Here is a 22,956-nt window from a genome sequence, read left to right as displayed (position 1 = left end):
CTTTGCAAAGTCCAAGTATATCACATCTACAGCATTCCCAATATCCATATTAGCATTCACTACCTCATAAAAGCTGAGCATGTTAGCCAAACAGGACCTGTCTTTAGTAAACCCATGTTGATGCTGAGAAATAAGATTTTTTTCTACTATGAAGTCATGTATAGTATCTCTTAGCAACCCCTCAAATAGTTTGCATACAACTGATGTTAAGCTTACAGGTCTATAATTTCCTGGATCAGATTTTTTGCCCTTCTTAAATAATGGGAAAACGTGGGCTGTACGCCAATCCACTGGGACTCTGCCAGTTGATAGAGAGTCACAAAAGAGAAGATAAAGGGGCTTAGCTATAACTGAACTTAATTCTCATAGGACCCGAGGATGCATGCCATCCGGGCCAGGTGCCTTGTCTATTTTTAATTTATTTAGTCTTGCCTTTACTTCTTCCTGCATTAAGTATTTAATATTACAGTTAGAAGATTGAGACTCTTCTGCCTCTGTAATTTGCAACAGTGCTGTTTCCTTTGTGAAGACAGAAGCAAAGAGAGCATTTAATAACTCTGCCTTACCTTGGTCATCCACCATTGAGTTCCCACCCTCATCCTTTAGGATTCCTATACAGTCAACCTTTCTTTTTTTAGAGTTGATGTACTTGTAAAACTTTTTTGGGTTAGATTTGATATCCCTAGCGATTTGATTTTCAGCTTCGATCTTTGCCAGCCTAATTTCTTTTTTACAATTTTTATTGCACTCCTTATAATTGCTTAGTGCAGCCTCGGTCCCCTCCTGTTTTAGGACCTTATAGGCATTCTTTTTCCTCTTCATTTTATCCCTAACCTTTCTATTCATCCATAGAGGCCTTTTTTTATTCCTAGACATTTTGTTTCCATATGGAATATACATACTACAATATTGATTGAGAATACGTTTAAAAGCTTGCCATTTCCCTTCAGTGTCCTCCCCTTGTAGTACATTATCCCAGTTCACCAAACTTAGTGCCTGCCTAATTTGATTGAACTTTGTTTTTCTAAAATTCATAGTTTTAGTGGTCCCGCTGCCCCGTGGCCTATCAGTCACCAGATCAAACGTTATCATGTTGTGATCACTATTTCCCAAATGTTCTTGAACCTGCACATTTGATACATTATCTGGTCTATTAGAAATGATCACATCCAGTAACGCATTCCCCCTAGTTGGTTCCGTTACCATTTGAGTCAAGTAATTGTCCTGTAGTGCTGCCAGAAATCTGCTGCTTTTACCAGAATAGGTAGCCTCAATACCCCAGTCAATGTCTGGAAAGTTGAAGTCGCCCATAATTATGAACTGGAATTCAGTTCTGGGCACCACATTACAAAAAAGATATTGCAGTTTTAGAGCAGGTGCAGAGACGAGCTACAAAATTGATACGTGGGATGGAAGGTCTCGCTTACCAAGAAAGGTTAGATAAACTGGGTTTATTTAGTCTAGAGAAAAGACGCCTTAGAGGAGATCTAATTAACATGTATAAATACATCAGAGGGCAATATAATAGCTTGGCGGATGAGCTTTTTGTCCCTAGGCCTTCTCAAAGGACTAGAGGACATGATCTGCGCATGGAGGAAAAACATTTTAGCCATTTATTTAGGAAAGGGTTCTTTACAGTAAGAGTGATTAAGATGTGGAATGCATTGCCGCAGGAAGTCGTTATGGCAAACTCTATACCTGCATTTAAAGGGGGCTTAGATGCTTTCCTTGCGTTGAAAGACATCCATGGCTACAATTACTAGGTTATGCCTAATGATGTTGATCCAGGGATTTTATCTGATTGCCATCTGAAATCAGGAAGGAATTTTTCCCTTTTGGGGCTAATTGGACCATGCCTTGTGGGGTTTTTTTCGCCTTCCTCTGGATCAACAGGGGTATGTGGGGGACGGGCTGGAGTTGTACTTTGTACTGGTTGAACTTGATGGACGTATGTCTTTTTTCAACCAAAATAACTATGTAACTATGTAAGGAGTAGTCTAGAATCCAAATGCCTCAAAATGACCTGTGAATAGGACGTTAGGCCCCTTAGCGCACCTAGGTTGCAAAAAAGTGCTATTGCCGTACTCAGGAGAAGTAGTATAATGTGTTTTAGGGTGTATTTTTACATATACCCATGCTGGGTGGGAGAAATATCTCTGTAAATGACAATTTTTTGATTTTTTTTTTTACACACAATTGTCCATTTACAGAGATATTTCTCCCACTCAGCATGGGTATGTGTAAAAATACACCCCAAAACACATTATACTACTTCTCCTGAGTACGGCAATACCACATGTGTGGCACTTTTTTGCTGCCTAACTGCGCTAAGGGGCCCTAAGTCCAATGAGCACCTTTAGGCTTTACAGGGGTGCTTACAGTTTAGCACCCCCAAAATGCCAGGACAGTAAACACACCCCACAAATGACCCCATTTTGGAAAGTAGACACTTCAAGGTATTCAGAGAGGAGAATAGTGAGTCCGTGGCAGATTTCATTTTTTTTTGTCGCAAGTTAGAAGAAATGAAACTTTTTTTTTCCTTTTTTTTGTCACAAAGTGTCATTTTCCGCTAACTTGTGACAAAAAATAAAATCTTCTATGAACTCACCATGCCTCTCAGTGATTACTTTGGGATGTCTTCTTTCCAAAATGGTATCATTTGGGGGGTATTTATACTATCCTGCAATTTTAGCACCTCATGAAACATGACAGGTGCACAGAAAAGTCGGAGATGCTTCAAAATCGGAAAATTCACTTTTTTCACCATAGTTTGTAAACGCTATAACTTTTACCCAAACCAATAAATATACACTGAATGTTTTTTTCTTTTTTATCAAAGACATGTAACAGAATAACTTTCGCGCTCAAATGTATAGGAAATTTTACTTTATTTGAAAAATGTCAGCACAGAAAGTAAAAAAAGGAATTTTTTTGACAAAATTCATGTCTTTTTTGATGAATATAATAAAAAGTAAAACTCGCAGCAGCAATCAAATAGCACCAAAAGAATGCTGTATTAGTGACAAGAAAAGGAGGTAAAATTCATTTAGGTGGTAGGTTGTATGACCGAGCAATAAACCGTTAAAGCTGCAGGCGTCTGAATGGAAAAAAAGGCTCTGGTCCTTAAGGGGTTTTATGACTGCAGTCCTTAAGTGGTTAATACGCTTTGTATACATTACAAAGCGTATTATATGCTTGTATGGCGGCCATCGAGGGGTTAACATCCCGTAGGCGCTTACTACCGGTTGGTGGGCGGAGCCTGTTGCCAGGGGCAGCGTGCGTCACCAGTGACACGATCGCTGCCCCTACGAGCTGAAAGGAGCCACCGCCGATGGGCGTATTGCAGTCCTTTTGGCGTCCACTTTGCCGCCGCCCATCGGCTGTGGGCGGTAGGCAAGTGGTTAATTTCTTTGCTAGGTTTGTCAAAGACATCAATCAGCCTACAGAGAACTTTTTAGCGAACTGCAGACTCATAGCTTTTAGTCCTTCACATACATCAGGTGCAGCAGGCACTCATAAACATCAATGCAAGAAAAGCAGCAGTACCTGATGTGGTGCAAGGACATGTGCTCCTGGCCTGCACTGACCAACTCATCATTTACTCATGATAATTTTATTTACAAATCAATAATAGGATCTGACCCTGATAAGCTTTGTAAGGTCTACGTATTTTGCCATGTGAGATAATGGTGCCCCATTAACTTAAAGGGAAACCTTGCGGCCTTGGGCAATTTCCAAGTTTACTTCAATGGAAGTGCCAGCCATAGTAACTGAATAATATGGTATTGGGCAATTTCCAAGTTTACTTCAATGGAAGTGCCAGCCATATTAACTGGATAGTATGGCACTATGCACTTGCAGCTGTTTTGCCAATATGATCTTTTAGTGGTCATTTCGAGCAACAGTGTACAAATATTGTAGTGAAGCATGCATTTCCACTAACCTTAAAGAAATGGAAAAAAAAAACAAAGAGTCCAATATAATGTCTCATTGGATCAGCAGTTCTTTGAAAAAGTTGGACTCACGAATCCCAGTTGCTTCAGTTATCAACCACTGTAAGTGCACATGGGGAATAGCTTTTGGGCACGCTCCCCCAGAAGCCGTGCTTCCACTCTTCATCTCTTTCACAGCAAATCAGCACGGCCTATCTAACTTACCTGATTCCAGCATGGAGGTCCTCCCTTTTCTGCACTCTCATACAGCCCACTTATCATTCTGCTCTGGCTCTCTCTATGCCCAATTCGTTCTGCATGTCAGGTGAACTCACCACATGACATGCTTAAAAACAAGAAGAGGATTGAGAGCCCAATATGGTGCAGTATTGTCAGGTAAAATGAAGAGTTCAATACAATCCAACCTAATAAAAGCTAAGTGTCGCTGCGTCCAGCAGTTTTGTCCCTGTGTCCCAGGATTTTTGTTATGGACAGCTCGGACCAGGGAGCTGGACGGGCGAGCAAGGTGGGCGGGGGCGAGCGAGGTGGGCGGGCATGCGCACTGGCGATGGCGGCCGTAGACCTAGAGCCCATTTTTAAACGGGCTGGGTCTACTAGTAATATGTATATATACTCACAAACACGGGTTACCCATAGGCAACCACTTTAAATGCAGGTGGGGAGCATTAGGACCTGACCCCACTCAGGTTAAGAAGTCGCTCTCTGTAGATAGTAGATGGGGATGCACCCCTCCACCCAGGCTGGACTAGAAGATCAGCAAAAACTCGGTATACAGAGGCGCCAGAGTAGAGCAAAACATTTCAAAAAACGCTTAAAAGCAGAGGGGGATGTTAATGTGGACGTACCTCCCTCTTACAAAAAAGAAAACTCACTTGAGTCTCAATAAAACACAGAGGAGCTCAAACCTATTGCTTGATCCACTGAGTTGTGCTCCCATTTTTGCCTGCCTACATATATACAGTAATTATTTACAAAGTGCAAGCCCCCCACCAGTAGCAATTCCCCCAGCAAACGCCCAAGTCAGAGCTTTGACTTATATTGTATTATATGTATAGTACTCTTTGAAAAAGCCGTAGGGTGAAACATGTTAGAGTTCCATATTGCAGCACTTTTGTAAATAGTACCTCATATCCACTCTGCAATCTCTCCAGTATTTTCACTTTGCAGCATATACTATACTACTAAGGGGCTCCCTATGCAGGTTATCAAGCCTGCATCTGAGCTTACCTGTTGTCTATTCTGTATAGTGTAGTAGGTTTACATGCGACCTCTATGTGGAATAGCTACACCACAATCGTTTTTGTGGGGGATCAGCAAAGACCTCCACATTATATATTGGTCTCTGCACTTATGAGAAGTGTTCTAGCCTACTGAGGAGTAACCTGATACGCCTGTTCCCTCCTTTTGAGCAAACAGCTCTTTTAGATATAAAGCGACTTACCTGTGCTTTCTAGTACCTATAGGGCCTGTCCTCCTTGGACTTAGTGTTTGTTGAGTTGAATAAATAGTCAATTCTGTTTTATCGAGACTCAAGTGAGTTTTCTTTTTTTGTAAGAGGGAGGTAAGTCCACCTTAACATCCCCCTCTGCTTTTAAGTAGTTTTTGAAACATTTTGCTCTACTCTGGCGCCTCTGTATACCGAGTTTTGGCTGATCACCACATGACATGCACAAAGACCAGGGCACAGACATGGAGGCAGAGCAGAATGATTGGAGGGTAGCCTCTAGGAGAATGCAGAGGAGAGAGGACTCCCATGCTGTAATCAGGTAAGATCTCATGCACACACTGCTGATCTCCTATGGAAGGAATACGGGCAGTGTGGCTTCTGGTGGAGTGAGGCCTTGAAGGGGAAGACTGTGAAAAAGTCTGGCCCCCCTCCTCTCCACATTGTAAAATTGTAGAGTTTGTCAGTGTTTATGCGAAGTTCATAACAGGTGTTACATATACACATTGCTTGTTTAATGTGCATTATGTGCATTGGTCAAAAAACAGAATGCACGTTACATTTACGTGTGCTGTGTGTGAATTTTACCACCGTTTAGTGAATCTGTGTGTGGAATAAGAAAATTAATTGTGTTTTTCTATTTTTGTTTCTAAGGGTGTGAACTTATTGTTTCAGTTTTGGAACAACTTGCTCAAGTTCATAACAGCTCATCACAAAAGGCTATGGAGCTACTATGCAGCTACCTTCCAGGTTTGTAATATCACAATGGTATAATTGTTTTAGTGTCCATATGAATTCTGACTTCATTTAGTGCCAATATTTAGAAAAATATCTTGCGGTTATAGTTGGAAATTATCATATGATCTATTCTAGGTCATAGATGTGCCCCGAATAATGTTTGCAGCACTTGGATAAGTCATACAAGACCCTAGAAAAGGCTGTAGAAAAATAATATATTTGCAATTTGTAATTGCATGGGCTCACACTGGGAACTATAAATTTATAAATGCTGCAATCATCAGTTTGACAGGAGCAAGTAGCATTTATTATTTGGGTTACAGTGGCAGCCTCCATTTTTCTACTATGTTTTCATCACGCAACTAAGCTTTATTTAATCATATCTCATAAAACATCATGCTAAAATTAGCACAATAACATAGTATTGATTAGTACAGTTATACACAAAATATAAACAGATTTAGCCCTGGTATGTAAAACCTAAGAAGGTGTAAAAAAGGTTTTAAAATATACTTACCTTGATGCTCATCCTGTGCATGCACATTTCTGAAAGTTTTGGAACTGTGCATGCCCAGGACGCTCCTCGCAAATATTTGGTATTTTTGCTAAAAATCCTTGTGCAGCAGTACAGCCGTGTCCCCCGGCAAAAAACATTGAAACTTTAATCCTTGGCAGCGAATTTACTGTTTTTGTTGGGGATATATGTACAGCTGCAATACCGAAATATCGATGGGGAGTTGAAAAAAGACATCCATTAATCGAGTTCAATCAGAAAAATAAGGTGCAACACTAGCCTGCACTAGTCTCACACATCCCTATTGATCCAGAGGAAGAAAATTCCCTGTATTAGGATTTAGAGATTATGTACATTGTTTTAATGTTTTTTCATTGTATAATTTGCGCTTGGGTTGGACTTCCTGTGGGTTGGACTTCCTTAGGGCAGTCCTATATAAGGTGTGGTGTTGTGGGTGATATTCACACCTGAGGAAGGGTCAGAGTACCCGTCACATGTAGTGTGTGCTGTTGCTCAATAAAGTAGTCAAACGTAAGTTTGGAGCCTGTGGAGTACCTTCTTCTACCCATTGAAGAAAAAAAAAAAACCCTTACAAGGTATAGTCCAGTTAGCCTCAAAGGGAAACAAAAATCCTTCCTGACTCTAGATGGCAATCAGGTAAAATCCCTCGAGTAACACCACCGGGGAAGTATGTAGTAATCTAAGCCCCCCTTAAAGGGAACCTAAAGCAAAAGGGATATAGAGGTTGCCATATTTGTGACCTTTTAAACAATGCATTTAGCCTGGCTGTCCTGCTGATCCTCTGCCTTTAATACTTTTAGCCATAGACCCTGAACAAGCATGCAGATCAGGTGCTCTGACTGAAGTCTCAGGTGCTCTGACTGAAGTCTGGATTAGCTGCATGCCTCTTTCAGGCATTTGATTCAGACACTATTGCAACCAAAGAGATCAGCAGGATAGTCAGGACCTTTTTCCTCCATGCACATATCATGTCCCTTAGTTCTTTGCACAAGCCTAGGGGGAAAAACTGCCATCTGCCAAGCTTTTGTATTGCCCTCTGATGTATTTAAACATGTTAATTAGATCTCTTAGGCATCTTTATTCCAGACTAAATAAACCCAGTTTATCTAACCTTTCCTGGTAAGTGAGACCTTCCGTCCCCCAATCAGTTATGTTGCTCTTCTCTGCACCTGCCCTAAAACTGCAATGTCTCTCCTGTACTCTAGTGTCCAGGACTGAATTCCATAATACAGGTGTGACCGTACTAGAGAGTTAAACAGTGGCAGTATTATGATAGCATCCCAAGTTTTTATTTCCCTTTTAATGCATTCCCAAATTTTATTTGCTTTAGCTGCAGCTGCTTGGCATTAAGTACAATTATTTAACTTGTTGTCAACAAGTCCCTCTCCAAGTTTGATGTCCCTATTGTACCCCATTTATTTTTAATGGTGCTAGACTGTTAGTACAACCAAAATGCACAACTTCACATTTTTCAACATTGAAATTAATCTGCCATTTATTGCCCATATAGCCATCCTATCCAGATCCTTCTGCAATATGTCATTGTCTTCCTAAGAGTTGATAATTCTGCACAATTTTGTATAATCTTAAAAAATAGCAACAATACTTTCTACTTCTTCTAGGTCATTTATTAATAAATTGAAGAGTACTGGACTCAGTACTGAACCCTCTGGAACCCCGCTGCTAACAGTCACCCATTTTGAATATGATCTATTGACATTGACTACACCTCTTTGCTTTCTGTCCATTACCCAGTTCCCTATCCATGCACACAAATCCTTTCCCAGCAGAGATGGATTAAGATGTAATGGGGCCCTAAGCAAGCTAGTAGATTTGGGGCCCTCTTGGGGTCATTTTGGTAAGCTGAAATGGAGAGAGGTCAAAGAAGATGGCAGGTAGGCCTCTTGACACCCACTAGGCCCCAATAATTTGCCTAGGTTGCCTGGTGGATGATCCTGCTCTGTTTTCCAGTCCTTGCATCCTCAACTTTTGCACCAGACTGTTGTAGGGAACCGTATCAAAGGCATTTGCAAAGTCCAAGTATATCACATCTACAGCATTCCCAATGTCCACACTGGCGTTTACTACCTCATAAATGCTGAGCATGTTAGTCAAACAAGACCTGTCCTTTGTAAACCCATGTTGATGATGAGAAAATAAAAATAACATTTCTATAGCGCTTTTCTCCTATAGGACTCAAAGCTCTTAGGCTCTCTCAAATTGAGAAATTGGTAGTAGGATGAAGTATTAACACAACAAAAATGATACTTCTGCAAATGCCAAACTGAACAGGTGGGTTTTCAGTCTGGATTTAACCACCCTGGCATTCTATTAAGATCGCCAGGGCGGCTGCGGGAGGGTTTTTTTTACATTAAAAAATAACTATTCCATGCAGCCAACTGATAGTTGGCTGCATGAAAGCCCACTAGAGGGCGCTCCGGACGCATCATTCTGATCGCCTCCGGCGATCAGAATTAACAAGGAAGACCGCAATGAGCGGCCTTCCTTGTTTTGCTTACCTCGTCGCCATGGCGACGAGCGGAGTGACGTCATGGACGTCAGCCGCCTCCGATCCAGCCCTTAGCGCTGGCCGGAACTGTTTGTTCCGGCTACGCTGGGCTCGGGCGGCTGGGGGGACCCTCCTTCGCCGCTGCACGCGGCGGATCGCCGCACTGCGGCGGCGATCAGGTAGCACACGCGGCTGGCAAAGTGCCGGCTGCGTGTGCTGCTTTTTATTACATGAAAATCGGCCCAGCAGGGCCTGAGCGGCAGCCTCTGGCGGTGATGGATGAGCTGAGCTCGTCCATACCGCCCGGCTGGTTAAACATGTCCAGAGATGGAGCTATCCTTATCTGCTGCGGTAAGGAGTTCCATAATGTAGGAGTGGCATAACAGAAGGCTCTGGGACCAAAAGTTTCCAGGTGGACTCTGGGTATGACTAGATTATTAGAACCTGTGGATCTAAGATTGCAGGGATTGCTACGCAGCTGCAACATTTCTTTCATGTATGCAGGGTCCAGATTATGTAGTGATTTAAATGCCAGTAGACCAATCTTGAATAGGATCCTCCATTTTATGGGTAGACAGTGAAGGGAGTGCAGGATTGGTGTTATGTGGCAGTGATGGGGATGGTTGGTCAACAGTCTGGAAACAGTATTCTTTCCTTTTTTGGCAGGCCGATTTAGAGAGCATTACAATAGTCTAGTTGGGATGTAATGAAGGCATGAACTAAGGTTGGCAGATCTTATGGGGGGGAATGAGGTGCTTTATTTTCACGAAGTTCGTGTGCAAATAGGATGATTTCACCACAGCAGAGATGTGAGTTCTGAAGTTTAAATCCCCATCAATTAGAACTCCCGGGCTACGCACATGCCCAGTGGTAAAGACTGCAGGTGAAGTTGTTTTGTTGTCATGTGCTGCCCTCCAATAAGAAGGACTTCAGTTTTTTCTGCATTTAGTTTCAGCCAGTTGTCACTCATCCATTGCTGTAGTTCAGCTAAGCAGGCGTTTATAGTTGGAGTTGGAAAAAAATACACACATATCCAGGCACATCGCCTCTAGTTAGGACATTAAATAAGTTATTAAGGAAAGGGAGGTGCTGAAGGGGGTGTGACCAGAAAACAGAAAAAATCTATTAACCCTTCGCACTCTCGCATGCAAATGTTCAAACAAGTGCATTCACAGATTCACTCATCCAGGCACCACTGTTATCCCTACAGCTAAGTTAAAAGCCAGGGTTTTAGTTCACAGAAGAGTGCATTCTTATGCTTAGTCACCTATACTGCGCAAAAGTACCCAGGTAAACATAGGTGTCCTAACTCTGGCCCTGTAACATGCATAGTGCAGACATGCAAACATTCATTGCATCAAACCTATCTAGGGATTAGGAGCACACATCCTGACGTCCTCTCCTGGAACAGATAGCGCATCTTACCAATCGCACAAGGGAGCTAACGTTATGTGTCCATGTGCACCATGCACATACACCAGCATAAGCTGTGTGCATGCTGACAAACACATACAGGGGAAGGAGGGAGTGCACTGAATTAGACCCTAGCCACAGGGGTCAGTAACAAGAAAAAAACACATATATCCGGGCACATTGCCTCTAGTTAGGACATTAAATAAGTTATTAAAGAAAGGGAGGTGCTGAAGGGGGTGTGGCCAGAAAACAGCAAAAATCTATTAACCCTTCGCACTCTCACATGCAAATGTTCAAACAAATGCATTCACAGGTTCACTCATCCAGGCACCACTGTTATCCCTACAGCGAAGTTAAAAGCCGGGGTCTTAGTACACAGAAGAATGCATTCTTTTGCTTAGTAACCTACACTGCGCAGAAGTACCCAGGTAAACGTAGGTGTCCTAACTCTGGCCCTGTAACATGCATAGTGCAGACATGCAAACATTAATTGCATCAAACCTATCTAGGGATTAGGAGCACACATCCTGACGTCCTCTCCTGGGACAGATAGCGCATCTTACCAATCGCACAAGGGAGCTAACGGAATGTATCCATGAGCACCATGCACATACACCAGCATAAGCTATGTGCATGCTGACAAAAAAAACACATACAGGGGAAGGAGGGAGTGCACTGAATTAAAACCCTAGCCACAGGGGTCAGTAACAAGAAAAAAACACATATCCAGGCACATCGCCTCTAGTTAGGATATTAAATAAGTTATTAAGGAAAGGGAGGTGCTGAAGGGGGAGTGGCCAGAAAAGAGCAAAAATCTATTAACACTTCGCACCTCCTGATGTCCTCTCCTGGGACAAGATAGCGCATCTTACCAATCGCACAAGGGAGCTAACGTAATGTATCCATGCGCACCATGCACATACACCAGCGTAAGCTGTGTGCATGCTGACAAAAAAACACATACAGGGTTGGAGTTGGGTCTGTCACCCCAGGCTTGAAGGAAATATATAGTTGGGTGTCGTCAGCATAGCAGTGGTATGTCAGGCCGTGTTTTTGGATTAGTTTTCCTAGCAGTAACATGTAAATTGTGAAGAGTATGGGAGAAAGGATTGAGCCCTGGGGCACCCCATACTTAAGTGGTACAGAGGTGGACAGGAAGGGCCCCATAGACACTTTTTGGGTTTTGCCACTCAAAAAAGATTGGAACCACTGGAGAACTATGCCATCAATGCCGCAGAATTCCTGTAGCCTGCTTATCAAGATGTCATTGTCAACTGTATGAAAGGCTACAAAAAGGTCTAGCAGTATCAGAATAGAGCACTCACCTCTGTCTCTTGCCATGAGCAGGTGGTTGCAGATTTGGATGAGGGCAGTTTTAGTGCTGTGATGTTTCAACAAGCCAAACAGCAAAGTCAAAATGAACTTCCGCACACTCATGCAAATCCTCATGCAAATCCATTCACAAAAATCATGCAGCAATCAATGCTGTCACTGCAACTAAGATAAAAGCTGGGATCTTCGTTGCAAGAATAAAGTCTCTTGCTAATACATATGTATGTATTAACAGCTCCCTTGCAGGATTAGTTAGATGCACTAACTGTCCCAGGGAGGATGGTAAGGATATGTGTTCCTTTTCCTTAGATTAAGTTTTGGTTTTAGGTTTTGATGCGCTGAATGTGTGCATGTTTGTGCTATGCATGTTACAGGGCCAGAGTTAGGACACATACGACACTGGGCTACCTCTACGTGGTGTATGTGACTACACAAGAGACTTTATTCTTGTAATGACGATCCCAGCTTTTAACTTAGCTGTAGGGAACGCATTGATTTGTGAATGGATTTGCATGAGTGTGCGGAAGTTCATTTTGACTTTGCTGTTTTGCTTGCCACACCCTTTCCATCACCACCCTATTACATCTGCAAGTGTTGAAATGTCCTATCTCGAGGTGAGGAGCCTGGATTTAGTGTTTTTTTTTATTATTGTTTCCTGAAGCCAGACTGGAATTCGTCATAAATGCTGTTCTGTACAATTTTGGCTTCTAGCTGGAGGTATACGGCTTTTTCAATTACCTTCCCCAGAAAAGGAAGATAGAGACAGGTCTGTTGCTGGTTATTGCATCTGGGTCCAAGGAAGGTTTTTTGGGGGAGAGGCCTGATGATTGCTTCCTTCAGTAAGCAGGAAATATTGCAGATTGTAAGGAACAGTTCACAATTTTGAAGAAAACCGGTATAAATAGGTCAGGGCATTTCAACATGAACTGTGATGGGCCAGGATCCAGGTCACTGGTGGTTTGGTGGCAGTGAAGGAAGATGCTTGCTGTGACTTCTTCATCAATTTATTTGAAGTTTGACCAAGGTGTTACGTTGTCTCTGCTAATGGTCTTTGGCGCTAAACAGTATTAGGCTCAGATGCTGTAAGATGGATGGCAGACCATATAGCAGAGACTTTGTCTGAGAAGCAACGGCAAATTGGTCACAGAGGTCTTTTGAAGACTGGATATTACATTTTTGGTATGCCAGGTTGCAGAGTCTTTCCACTGTCCGGATTATTTGGGCTGGTTTGTTAACTTCATTCGCAATTTCCTGTCATAGAACGGATGACTTTTTCTTGGTGATTTCCTTTTGGTAGTTCTTAAAGTAGAAATTTTAACAATAGTCGCACCAATGGTCCCCACACGATCACATCAATCTGTAGAACCTTGAAAATAAAAGCACAGCAGAGCAGGCCTCCTCATCGTGAAATATTGCCCCATCAGTACACCCTTGTGCTTACACACACTACGTGAGGGAACATAAACAATCACCAAGAGGACATGGGAGATCACACACACCCTTTGTGCCCCTGCTCACCGGATCATTGCTTTCACTTCTGCATATCAATAAATCCTTGCTGCTTATATCCTAAAAACCCCAAAAAACTGTTCCTCGCGTAAAACTGCTTTAATAAGGCATCCAACGGCCCCCAAGTTAAAACTGCATACATAAAACACTCTTTATCATTTGCGTATCACAATACCACATCGCCGCTGGCGGCTGTCACCTCTCACATGCCCAGGCCGCGTCTCTGGGTGGTTGAACAGCGTGCATACTCCAAGCTCCTCCCTACTCGTTTCGTCACATGGGTTGTGACTGATCAGGTGCTGGAGTGCGCCGTTCCCTGTTGCATTATGAATGCACGAACCTCTCCTCCCCCCTCCCCTCCCCGGCAAGCCTCTAGGGTGTCATAGAGCTAGGCGGGGCATCATGGGAGGTCGGATCGGTTCCGTTAACATTGTAAAACCTAAAATAAAAACAAATAAAACAAATAAAAGGTGAAAAACACCGCTTCCACCCTCCACCCTCCTCCCGCTTCCTGTTCATGGATCTGGTCTTCCAGAGATTTGTAGGTTGTCAAAAGCGAGCTCACATACATTGGCCAGGAATCGAACCCAGGTCAACTGCTTGGAAGGCAGCTATGCTCACCACTATACCGCCATACAGTGAATGCTTCGCTGTAGGAAAAAGTGGTGTTAAACTTCTTGGAGCAGACTTACTTCCTCCCTCCAAAAGACACACATACATCCCCATAAAATCATTCAGCAGCAACTGCGTGCACAGTCTCTGTGACGAAATTGGTTAGCGCATTTGGCTGTTAACCGAAAGGTCAAGCCCACACAGGGACGGCCTTGCCTTTTGTGTTCAACAGTTGTCTGAAGAAAACCCCAGATAGCATGTAGATTCATCTCTCTCTCTCTCTGTAGTAGGGATGGTCACCGCTTTCCGCGGAATTGTATTTTCCGCGATTCCAGACAGAAATTGGTCATTCCATTCCGTCAGAACGGAATTGCTTTTTCAATCCGGCGGAATACCGAAATTGCCTGTGAAATTCCGCCGGTATCCGTTGATGGTTTTAAAGGGGAACTGAAGAGTGAGGTATATGGAGGCTGTCATGTTTATTTCCTTTTAGACAATACCAGTTGCCTGGCAGCCCTGCTGATCCTCTGCCTCTAATACTATTAGCCATAGCCCCTGAACAAGCATGCAGCAGATCAGGTGTTTCAGTGGTTCAGACTTATAAGTCTGATCTGACAAGACTAGCTGCATGCTTGTTTCTGGTTTTAATCAGATACTACTGCAGAGAAATAGACCAACAGGGCTGCCAGGCAACTGGTATTGATTAAAAGGAAATAAACATGACAGCCTCCATATACCTCTCTCTTCAGTTCCCCTTTAAGCTGAAAATTCAGTTCAATGGCATCGAATCCTATAGAGAAAGAGAGAGAGAGAGAGAGAGAGAGAGATGATTCTACATGGCTATCTGGGGTTCTCTTCGGACAACTGTTGAACCCAAAAGGCAAGGCCGTCCCTGGGTGGGCTTGACCAACCAACCTTTCGGTTAGCAGCCAAATGCGCTAACCAATTGCGCCACAGAGACTGCGCATGCAGTTGCTACTAAATGGCTGTCTGGGGTTCTCTTTGGACAACTGTTGAACACAAAAGGCAAGGCCATCCCTGGGTGGGTTTGAACCACCAACCTTTCGGTTAACAGCCAAATGCACTAACCAATTGCGCCACAGAAACTGTGCACACAGTTGCTGCTAAATGATTTTATGGGGATGTATGTGTGTCTTTTGGAGGGAGGAAGTAAGTCTGCTCCAAGAAGTTTAACACCACTTTTTCCTACAGCAAAGCATTTACTGTGTGGCAGTATAGTGGTGAGCAAAGCTGCCTTCCAGGTAGTTGACCTGGGTTTGATTCCTGGCCAGTGTATGTGAGCTTGCTTTTGACATCCTAAAAATCCCTGGAAGACAAGATCCATGAACAGGGAGGAGGAGGAAGAGGGAGGAGGGTGGAGGGGGTGTTTTTCACCTTCCAAAAACAGTTTGAAAGCATTTAAAAGAGCAGTTCCGTTTTTTTATCCAGATATCCGAATAGGTCGGATATCCGCGGATAATGCGTCCGGATATCCGCGTTCACACGGATATCTAAAAGGTCAGATTCTAATATTCGAACCGGATCCGGATATCTGGATATCCGGATCAATACGAATTTTAAAAAGTACTATCCGAGCACCCCTGATCGCACATGGAAAAAAGCACTGGAGTGCAACTTAAATGCAGACAAATTACAAAATGCTAAATGCACGAAAAAAGGTCAGATGTAATGCCATTAAAATACACTAGATGTGTGACAAACATGAAATCGCAATTTTGAGAGATGCACACAAATTCAGATAAACGTGAATTGCAGACATGTATCCCTTGGTTCATTTTTGCTCTGTCTATGCTTATTAATACTATTATTATTGATTGATAAAGCGCCAACATATTCCATGTTGTTGTAGAAAGTAAGAACCAAACAAGAGAATATGGACAATGGTGGTGTTCATCAAACATAAACACTGAAGCAAAATACAGAATTGGTGGACATAGTAATTACAGTGACAAATGTAACATGATGAATAAAATGTATAAAAAATTCCAAAACACAAAAGAGTGAAAGCCCTGCCCGTGCAAGGTTACAATATAAAGCAATATGGAGGAACAAGAGGTGGGGTAGTAAAATATGCATACATAGAGGCAGTGTGTTTTTAGGCTACCTCATTATCTAGGAATGACCTAAGAGGGTATGGTTGTGGAAAATAGTAAGTTTTGAGGGTGCGCTTAAAGATTTCAAATGTTGGAGAGTGATGGATGTTTTTTGAAGGGGATTCCAGAAGAGGTGTGAAGCACGTGAGAAAAAAATGTATACGTGAATGTAAGGAGATGATTCTAGAGGAGGACAAAAGCTGTGGATAGATTCAGCACAAACTAATGGAAGAAGGTGGAGCTTATATTGTTTCTATCTCTAATTAGAGTGTGGGGTCCCAGGACACCTGAACTTGAGGACCCCCACATGTGAGTATGGAGGGAGTTAAATAAAAACCTGGAATAGGACTTTATTTGCTAAACTAGCTTGAAATGAGGTTCTGATCATTAATACATATGTAGTCCTTTTACTGTTTTAACTCTGTTTTAAAATAAAAGCATGCCATTCCTATAACATTTGCACAAGGATGATTACAAGTGGAGGGGACCACTAATAATTTATGTACTGACTAATGTACATAGTAAAAATGTTGTAACAATGAATTTGATTTTCTATCCCATGGAACAGTGTTATGCTGCTACAGTATGTTTAAATGCATAATTATTATTTTCTTTTCAGAGGAAGAAGGTATAAGAGGAATATGCACACTAATTGCTGAGGTCTTCGGACCTGATATAATTAAGCTGTAAGTAGTTTTGTACTACATTCCTTGCTATGTTTAAACTCATCAAAAATTTAAAAATAATGTAATAAAAAAGTGCTTATTTTTTTTACAATAATTATGTATAAATGATTTAGTTAGTGTTTGTCCATTGTAAAATCTTTCCTCTCCCTGATTTACATTCTGACATTTATCACGTGGTGACATTTTTACTGCTGGCAGGTGATGTCACTGGAAGAAGATGCTGCTTGCTTTTTTGGTTGTTGGAAACAGCTGTGGTTTCCCACATTGCAACAAGACTCCCACAGTGTGATGTCAGTACCTCAGTGCTGTGAGGCGCTGACATCACATTGTGGGAGAGGTTTCACGACAAAATCAGCCACAGAAGAGCCCCCTGATGATCCGTTTGAGAAAAGGAATAGATTTCTCATGGGAAAGGGGGTATCAGCTACTGATTGGGATGAAGTTCAATTCTTGGTTACGGTTTCTCTTGGGCCATGTGCAATTCAATTTTTCTTCTTCGTTTTCTCCTAGGTGTTAATTTTTCATGTTCTCTTTAACCTCCTTGCCGGTCTAATTCCCGCCGGCAAGGAGGCAGTGCAGAACTTTTTATTTTTTTTTAAATCATGTAGCGAGCCCATCATGTAGCGAGCCCAGGGCTCGCTACATGATGGCCGCTGAGCGGCGGCATCCCCCCACCCACTCCGATCGCCTTCGGCGATCAGAGTAAGCAGGAAATCCCGTTCAGAACGGGATTTCCTGCAGGGCTGCCCCGGTCGCCATGGCCGTGGACGTCGGGACGTCACAGGGAATCCCGATCCGCCCCTCAGCGCTGCCTGGCACTGATTGGCCAGGCTGCGCAGGGGTCTGGGGCGGGGGGAGGGCGGCTCGCCGCGGCGAATCGGCGGGTAACGGCGGCGATCGCGTACTACACGCAGCTAGCAAAGTGCTAGCTGCGTGTAGGGAAAAAAAATATGCAAATCGGCCCAGCGGGGCCTGAGAAATCCTCCTGCGCAGGTTACCCCGAGCTGAGCTCGGGATAACCGGCAAGGAGGTTAAAATAACTTTTTAGCATTTTGCAATTAAAAAACAGTACTAAAAGTAGTAGAACATGTACTATCAAAATGGTTTAGTGTATTTTTTTGCTTGCTGGAGGTTCAAAAGACATTTTACTGACAGGGTGTGAAAATATCAACTTGGAGAAAACTAAAGATAAAAAATGAATTGCAAATGGGCCCTTATTTTTGGTATGTAGGAGTGTAGGCATTTGCTCAGGTATTACATTAAACCTTTTTGTTAAAGTAGAAATCTAGCTGAAATTTGTTTTCTTTTTGGGCAAAACATCTAATAGTATGGTAATTAGCCACACCTAATGCTACATTCACACTTGAAAGATAAATGAAAGATATTGTAACGATTGCGGAATCGTTTTAGTGGTCAGCGCACGAGATGCGCACTGACACAGCGAAAACCTTCCACAAGCGTATAATTGGGTGAACCCAGGCTAGGTGCAATGCACCAGCAGAGGGCAATTCCCACCAGCAGATGGCGCTGTGGAGTGCAGACGAGTACAATCGCTGCACGGCCACAGATGCCAGATGGGGATTGTACAGATCAAGACAATGCGGGGCTGAACAGCCCATAAAGAGAAAGAGCACAGGGACAGGACGAATGTGTGTTCACCAATCTAGTCGCGACCCTGCGACGGTGAACACACATCAGCAGAAACAAAAGTAGGAACGCGATCACGAGGAAGGCGATCACCAGAAGTGACGCAAGACAGACTAGAACAGAACACAAGAGGAGCAAAGGCACAGCAAATAATACAATGAGAATGATAAAGAAAATAACAAACGCTAACTAAACGCGAACACCGCACTCATTCGCAACAGCGAACGCGTTTATCGCGTGGTCTCCGCGTGTTAAGCACAACAGAGACAGGCACGCCTAACTAACCACCGACAGACAAACACGAAACAAAGAAGGTGAACGCTTGCTTAACGGTTACCTCACCGAGCCTACAGCAAGCGCCCGTATCAGACAAGACAGACAAACGAGAAACAAGAACTAGGCAGAAAGGATCCACCGCTCTTCCGCCAGAGCAAGTGTGATCCAAGCAGGAACACAGATCAGAAAGATCCACAGCCGCTAACGCTAGCGGCTAGTGCGATCTAAACTCAGGAATAAGAAAACAGATCAGAAGGATCCACAGTGCTAGCGCTAGAGGCTAGTGCGATCCAGGAAGACAGATCAGAAGGATCCACAGCACTAGCGCAAGGCGAGTGTGATCCAGGCAAGACAGATCAGAAGGATCCACAGTACTAGCGCAAGGCGAGTGCGATCCAGGCAAGACAGATCAGAAGGATCCACAGTACTAGCGCAAGGCGAGTGTGATCCAGGCAAGACAGATCAGAAGGGGCTACCAGTAACAACCGCTGTTCCGGTTAGCACCCAGACACACAGAACGATTTCCTGTCGACCACCGCTGGGACAGGACAATCGCAACAGACAAACAAACAGATATGCAATCCTAACTGCACTAGGGAAACTGCCTAGTGCAGTCCCATGAATTACTCTAAGCTAACTTTAACAAGAAGTAGCATGGCTGACACTCTAGGAGTGTTTACTACAAACCCTGAAGGAATGACCAGCAAAGCATTCTGGGAGCAGAAAGCTCTTATAGTGTCAGAATCTCATATTAATGCAGAGAAATGATCATCTCCCTAGCCAGACTGTGTACCAATATTTGAAATGGTTTGCAGATTATTTGAGTGAATTTCAAGATCCGTGAGTACGGGCAAAATCAAAATTAGATAGTGTACTTTTCAATGTTATTATTGGAAGTGAGCTGTTTATTCCTACAAGGTTAAAAATGAGATAGTATTGAAGAAATGTTCACATGTTATGCAGTATTGTTGTGTTAGTAAGTTTAACCATCCAGGGTCAAGATATACAAGATATACACTGCTTAAGCTAAGCCGCTTTATTACGCAAAATGTTAATCATATAGTGTTCACACATAGCTAATAAGCTGATCAATAATATATACTTTATTTCAGATTGTATAAAAACAGGCCATAAGCCTTGTGTAGGCCATTACCACTTATAACCACAGGGGGCATCTCTTGTGCCTGCTACTAACACTTATAACCACAATGGGCCTCTATAGAACTCGATCTAAAAATAAAAATGAAATCATACCTGTATTTATAGAGATGTTATAAACAATTAAGTCATAGTTTGGAAATTCCCTTATATCATTTCTTGGGAGAAATTCTCTATAAAAAGAGAGTTTTCAGGCTGTATATTTATTCATTGCCTGATGCCCTAGCTGATTGAAACATCCTTGGCCGACGTTTATCCTTCTCACAGACGTGATTCTGAAACCCAAGAGAGGTAATATGCAATTATTCTTGGTGAATTCTTTGACAATTAGTCTATGCAAAAGTTAAAGACTTGTCTTTTTAAACTTCAGCAGTTTTTTGAGTTTTAGATAACTTTTTTCTATGCTATAAGTTTTACCATTCAAACGCAATTGCAAGCTTAGAAGCAATTATCAAGCTTTGATGGATTAAGATATATCTACTTTAAGTTCTTCATATAAGAATAGAACTTCGTATAATCATTTTTAAGGATAAAGCTATATTGTGTGTAACATACACTGTTCAATCTCGAGACAACACAATCGATAAAGGATAAAAGCTACAGCAGAATATTTGCTATATTGGAATGGACTCTTTTAACTAAAGGAACTTTGAAAATGTATTTTTGGATGAAAATGTATTTTTTGGAAGAATTGACAACAACTGGAGAGATGTATATTCCTGTATATAAGCTTTATCAATTTTTTAATAACAAGATAATTTTATAAAATTCAACAGCTGAGTGTTGCGTATTTCTTTCAGAGGTAAAACTGTTAACCTATTAATATTCTGTTTATAGTGAGCACGCACCCACTTCTGTCTAATTCTGGTTATGACGTATGACGCTTTAAAGGCTGGTCCTTTACTGAGTTGGTAATCATTTTAAGCAGATATCGATCAGATATTTGACAATAGTGCCTGTCATCAAAGGAGGCAGGCAGGGGATTTGCATAACGAATGTATGCAAATTCCTCAGCAGCAGAACAGACCAGAAACTTGCAATGGAAAAACAGGTCTCTCTTCCAGAGACCTGCAGCCCACAGACTAGAGGAATGGTCAAACAGCTGTCTGCCAGTGCAGCCAGCTGAGCAGATCATCACAGTATCCCACTCAAAACTGGTATTTCCACGAAACTCTAACTAAAGACTCATGAAGGTCGGGACAGCCCGACAAGGCCCAATTCCAGAGTCAGTCCACCCGAAACCGACCTCATCGGAAGCAGAAGCCACCGAAACATGCCCATCAGTACTACAAGTCTCAGCGTAACACCCATCAGGACTGTGAATACCAGAGAAGAAGCCATCGACACCCTCCAGACAATACCCACCACCTTCCAGGGAGCGTCCGAAAATACCAAATCTGTCACAATACCTGTTCGAAGTGTCCCTTTCAACACAAAAGTCACTATTAATCCTATCCAGGGTACCATGCAAAACTTCTCCCGGAATCTCCCAGAACCCTTTGAAGCTCCGCAGAGATCCCAAGAGGCCAGAACGCTCACCAGGCCCACATGGAGAACTACCAAGAACCCCTATGGAGCCTATGATTACTCTGGACTCAAAATTACCAGGACACCCACCAAGATCAGGACTTTCAGGGACCACCTCTGGGAATGCAAGCAGGCAGGCAACATCAGAGCATGTCTCCACCAAGGAAGCATCGGAGTATGCTGGTAACCGAGGCACACTTGGGCTTTCTGGGTCACAGAGCACATTGGGGTACACCAGCACAGGAGGAACGTCAGGACATGTCGGGGAACTGCCAACCTCAGAGTCCGACACGTCAAGACCAAAACCAGGACTGGGCAGAGAATCATCACGAGTAGTGGTCACAAGTACTGGTCTTTCAAAAGAAGACTCGGACTCAGGCTTAGAAGTCTAAGTGACTGTAATGGTATCTGACAAAAACTCATCATTGACTACGCATAACTGAAGCTCCACAAGAGCTGCAGAAGTAGTCAGCATGGCAGGAATGCCTACTGAAGTGGGCAATACTTCAGAAGGAGTTGGGGGGCCAGAGGCATCTCCTATAAGTTCTGCACCCTTTGGGAGGAACTCGGAGACCTCCAGAACATCAAACAAAACCTCAGGAGCATTGACTACACACGACTGAAGCTCCACCAGAGCTGAAAAAGTAGGCAGCAAGGCAGCAATGCCTACTGAAGTGAGCAACACCTCAGAAGGACTTGGGGGGCAGGAGACATCTCCTACAAGTTCTGCACCCTTTGGGAGGAACTCGGAGGTCTCCAGGACATCAGACAAGACCTCAGGAACATCATTTTCCAAGTTTTCTAAGTAGGATTCTGAACTATCCATGTTACAGGGCAAAACTTGAACTTTATTTTGTGGACAGGGCAGATGTCCCAGGGAAAGTTCCACCATAAACTGAGACTGAATTTCATCATCAGGACAAGGATACATAGGAATATCTAGTGAAACTAACTCTGGCTTTCTGAGTTTCGTTTTACTGCAGGGAGATTCCTCCATAGCAGTCAAACCAGACTGTAATTCTAAAATAGCAGAGAAACAGGTAATAATGGTTGCAATACCTACACGAGCCTCTAGGGTCACTGCAGGAGATTTTAAACAAGGTAATATTGACTCATCCAGAGTACTGGGTGGAGAGTCAGTAGTTTCTTCAGAATCAGACTCGCAAATGTCAATGCGAGTGGACATAATGTCTTTATTCATGGTACAGGGCAGGCTCAGAGACATCTTCTCTGGACAGAGCAAAGGTGCTTCAGTATCAGGTTCACAAAACCAAAGTGCTGTCTCACTCTTAGACTAGGCTAACGATATCGAATCCGAGGAGACAGAACGCAAAATTTGCGAATCCACAATCGCTTTAGGTTGCGAAACCGAGGCTTCCAAAGCGCAATTCTCCGAAACCTGTGGAGGAAATTGCAAACTGTCCAGGACAGTAATATTGAAACAACCTTCATCAGGCAATGTGCTTCCACCAGTGTGAACAGTGGGAAGCATATGTTCATTTA

At 42.9% G+C, this 22,956-nt stretch overlaps 1 protein-coding gene and 1 non-coding gene across 2 annotated transcripts in view; one reads left to right on the top strand and one right to left on the bottom strand.

The window, feature by feature from the left end:
• AOAH (acyloxyacyl hydrolase) overlaps positions 1 to 22,956 on the top strand; it is a 443,812-nt gene that overhangs the window by 16,763 nt on the left and 404,093 nt on the right. The window contains exons 2-3 of the mRNA XM_068234524.1: positions 6,052 to 6,147; positions 16,779 to 16,845. Of these exons, the coding sequence (XP_068090625.1) occupies positions 6,052 to 6,147; positions 16,779 to 16,845 (163 nt within the window). The remainder of the gene's footprint in view (positions 1 to 6,051; positions 6,148 to 16,778; positions 16,846 to 22,956) is intronic.
• Positions 14,933 to 15,006, bottom strand: TRNAS-GCU (transfer RNA serine (anticodon GCU)). The gene has a single exon. It is a non-coding gene; the product is annotated as a tRNA-Ser (tRNA).

This window comes from Hyperolius riggenbachi, chromosome 5 (genome assembly GCF_040937935.1).
Source record: "Hyperolius riggenbachi isolate aHypRig1 chromosome 5, aHypRig1.pri, whole genome shotgun sequence".
In the NCBI taxonomy this organism is placed as follows: Eukaryota; Metazoa; Chordata; class Amphibia; order Anura; family Hyperoliidae; genus Hyperolius; species Hyperolius riggenbachi.
The sequence above is the reverse complement of the archived record's forward strand: the minus strand, read 5'-3'. Positions and strand labels throughout refer to the sequence as shown.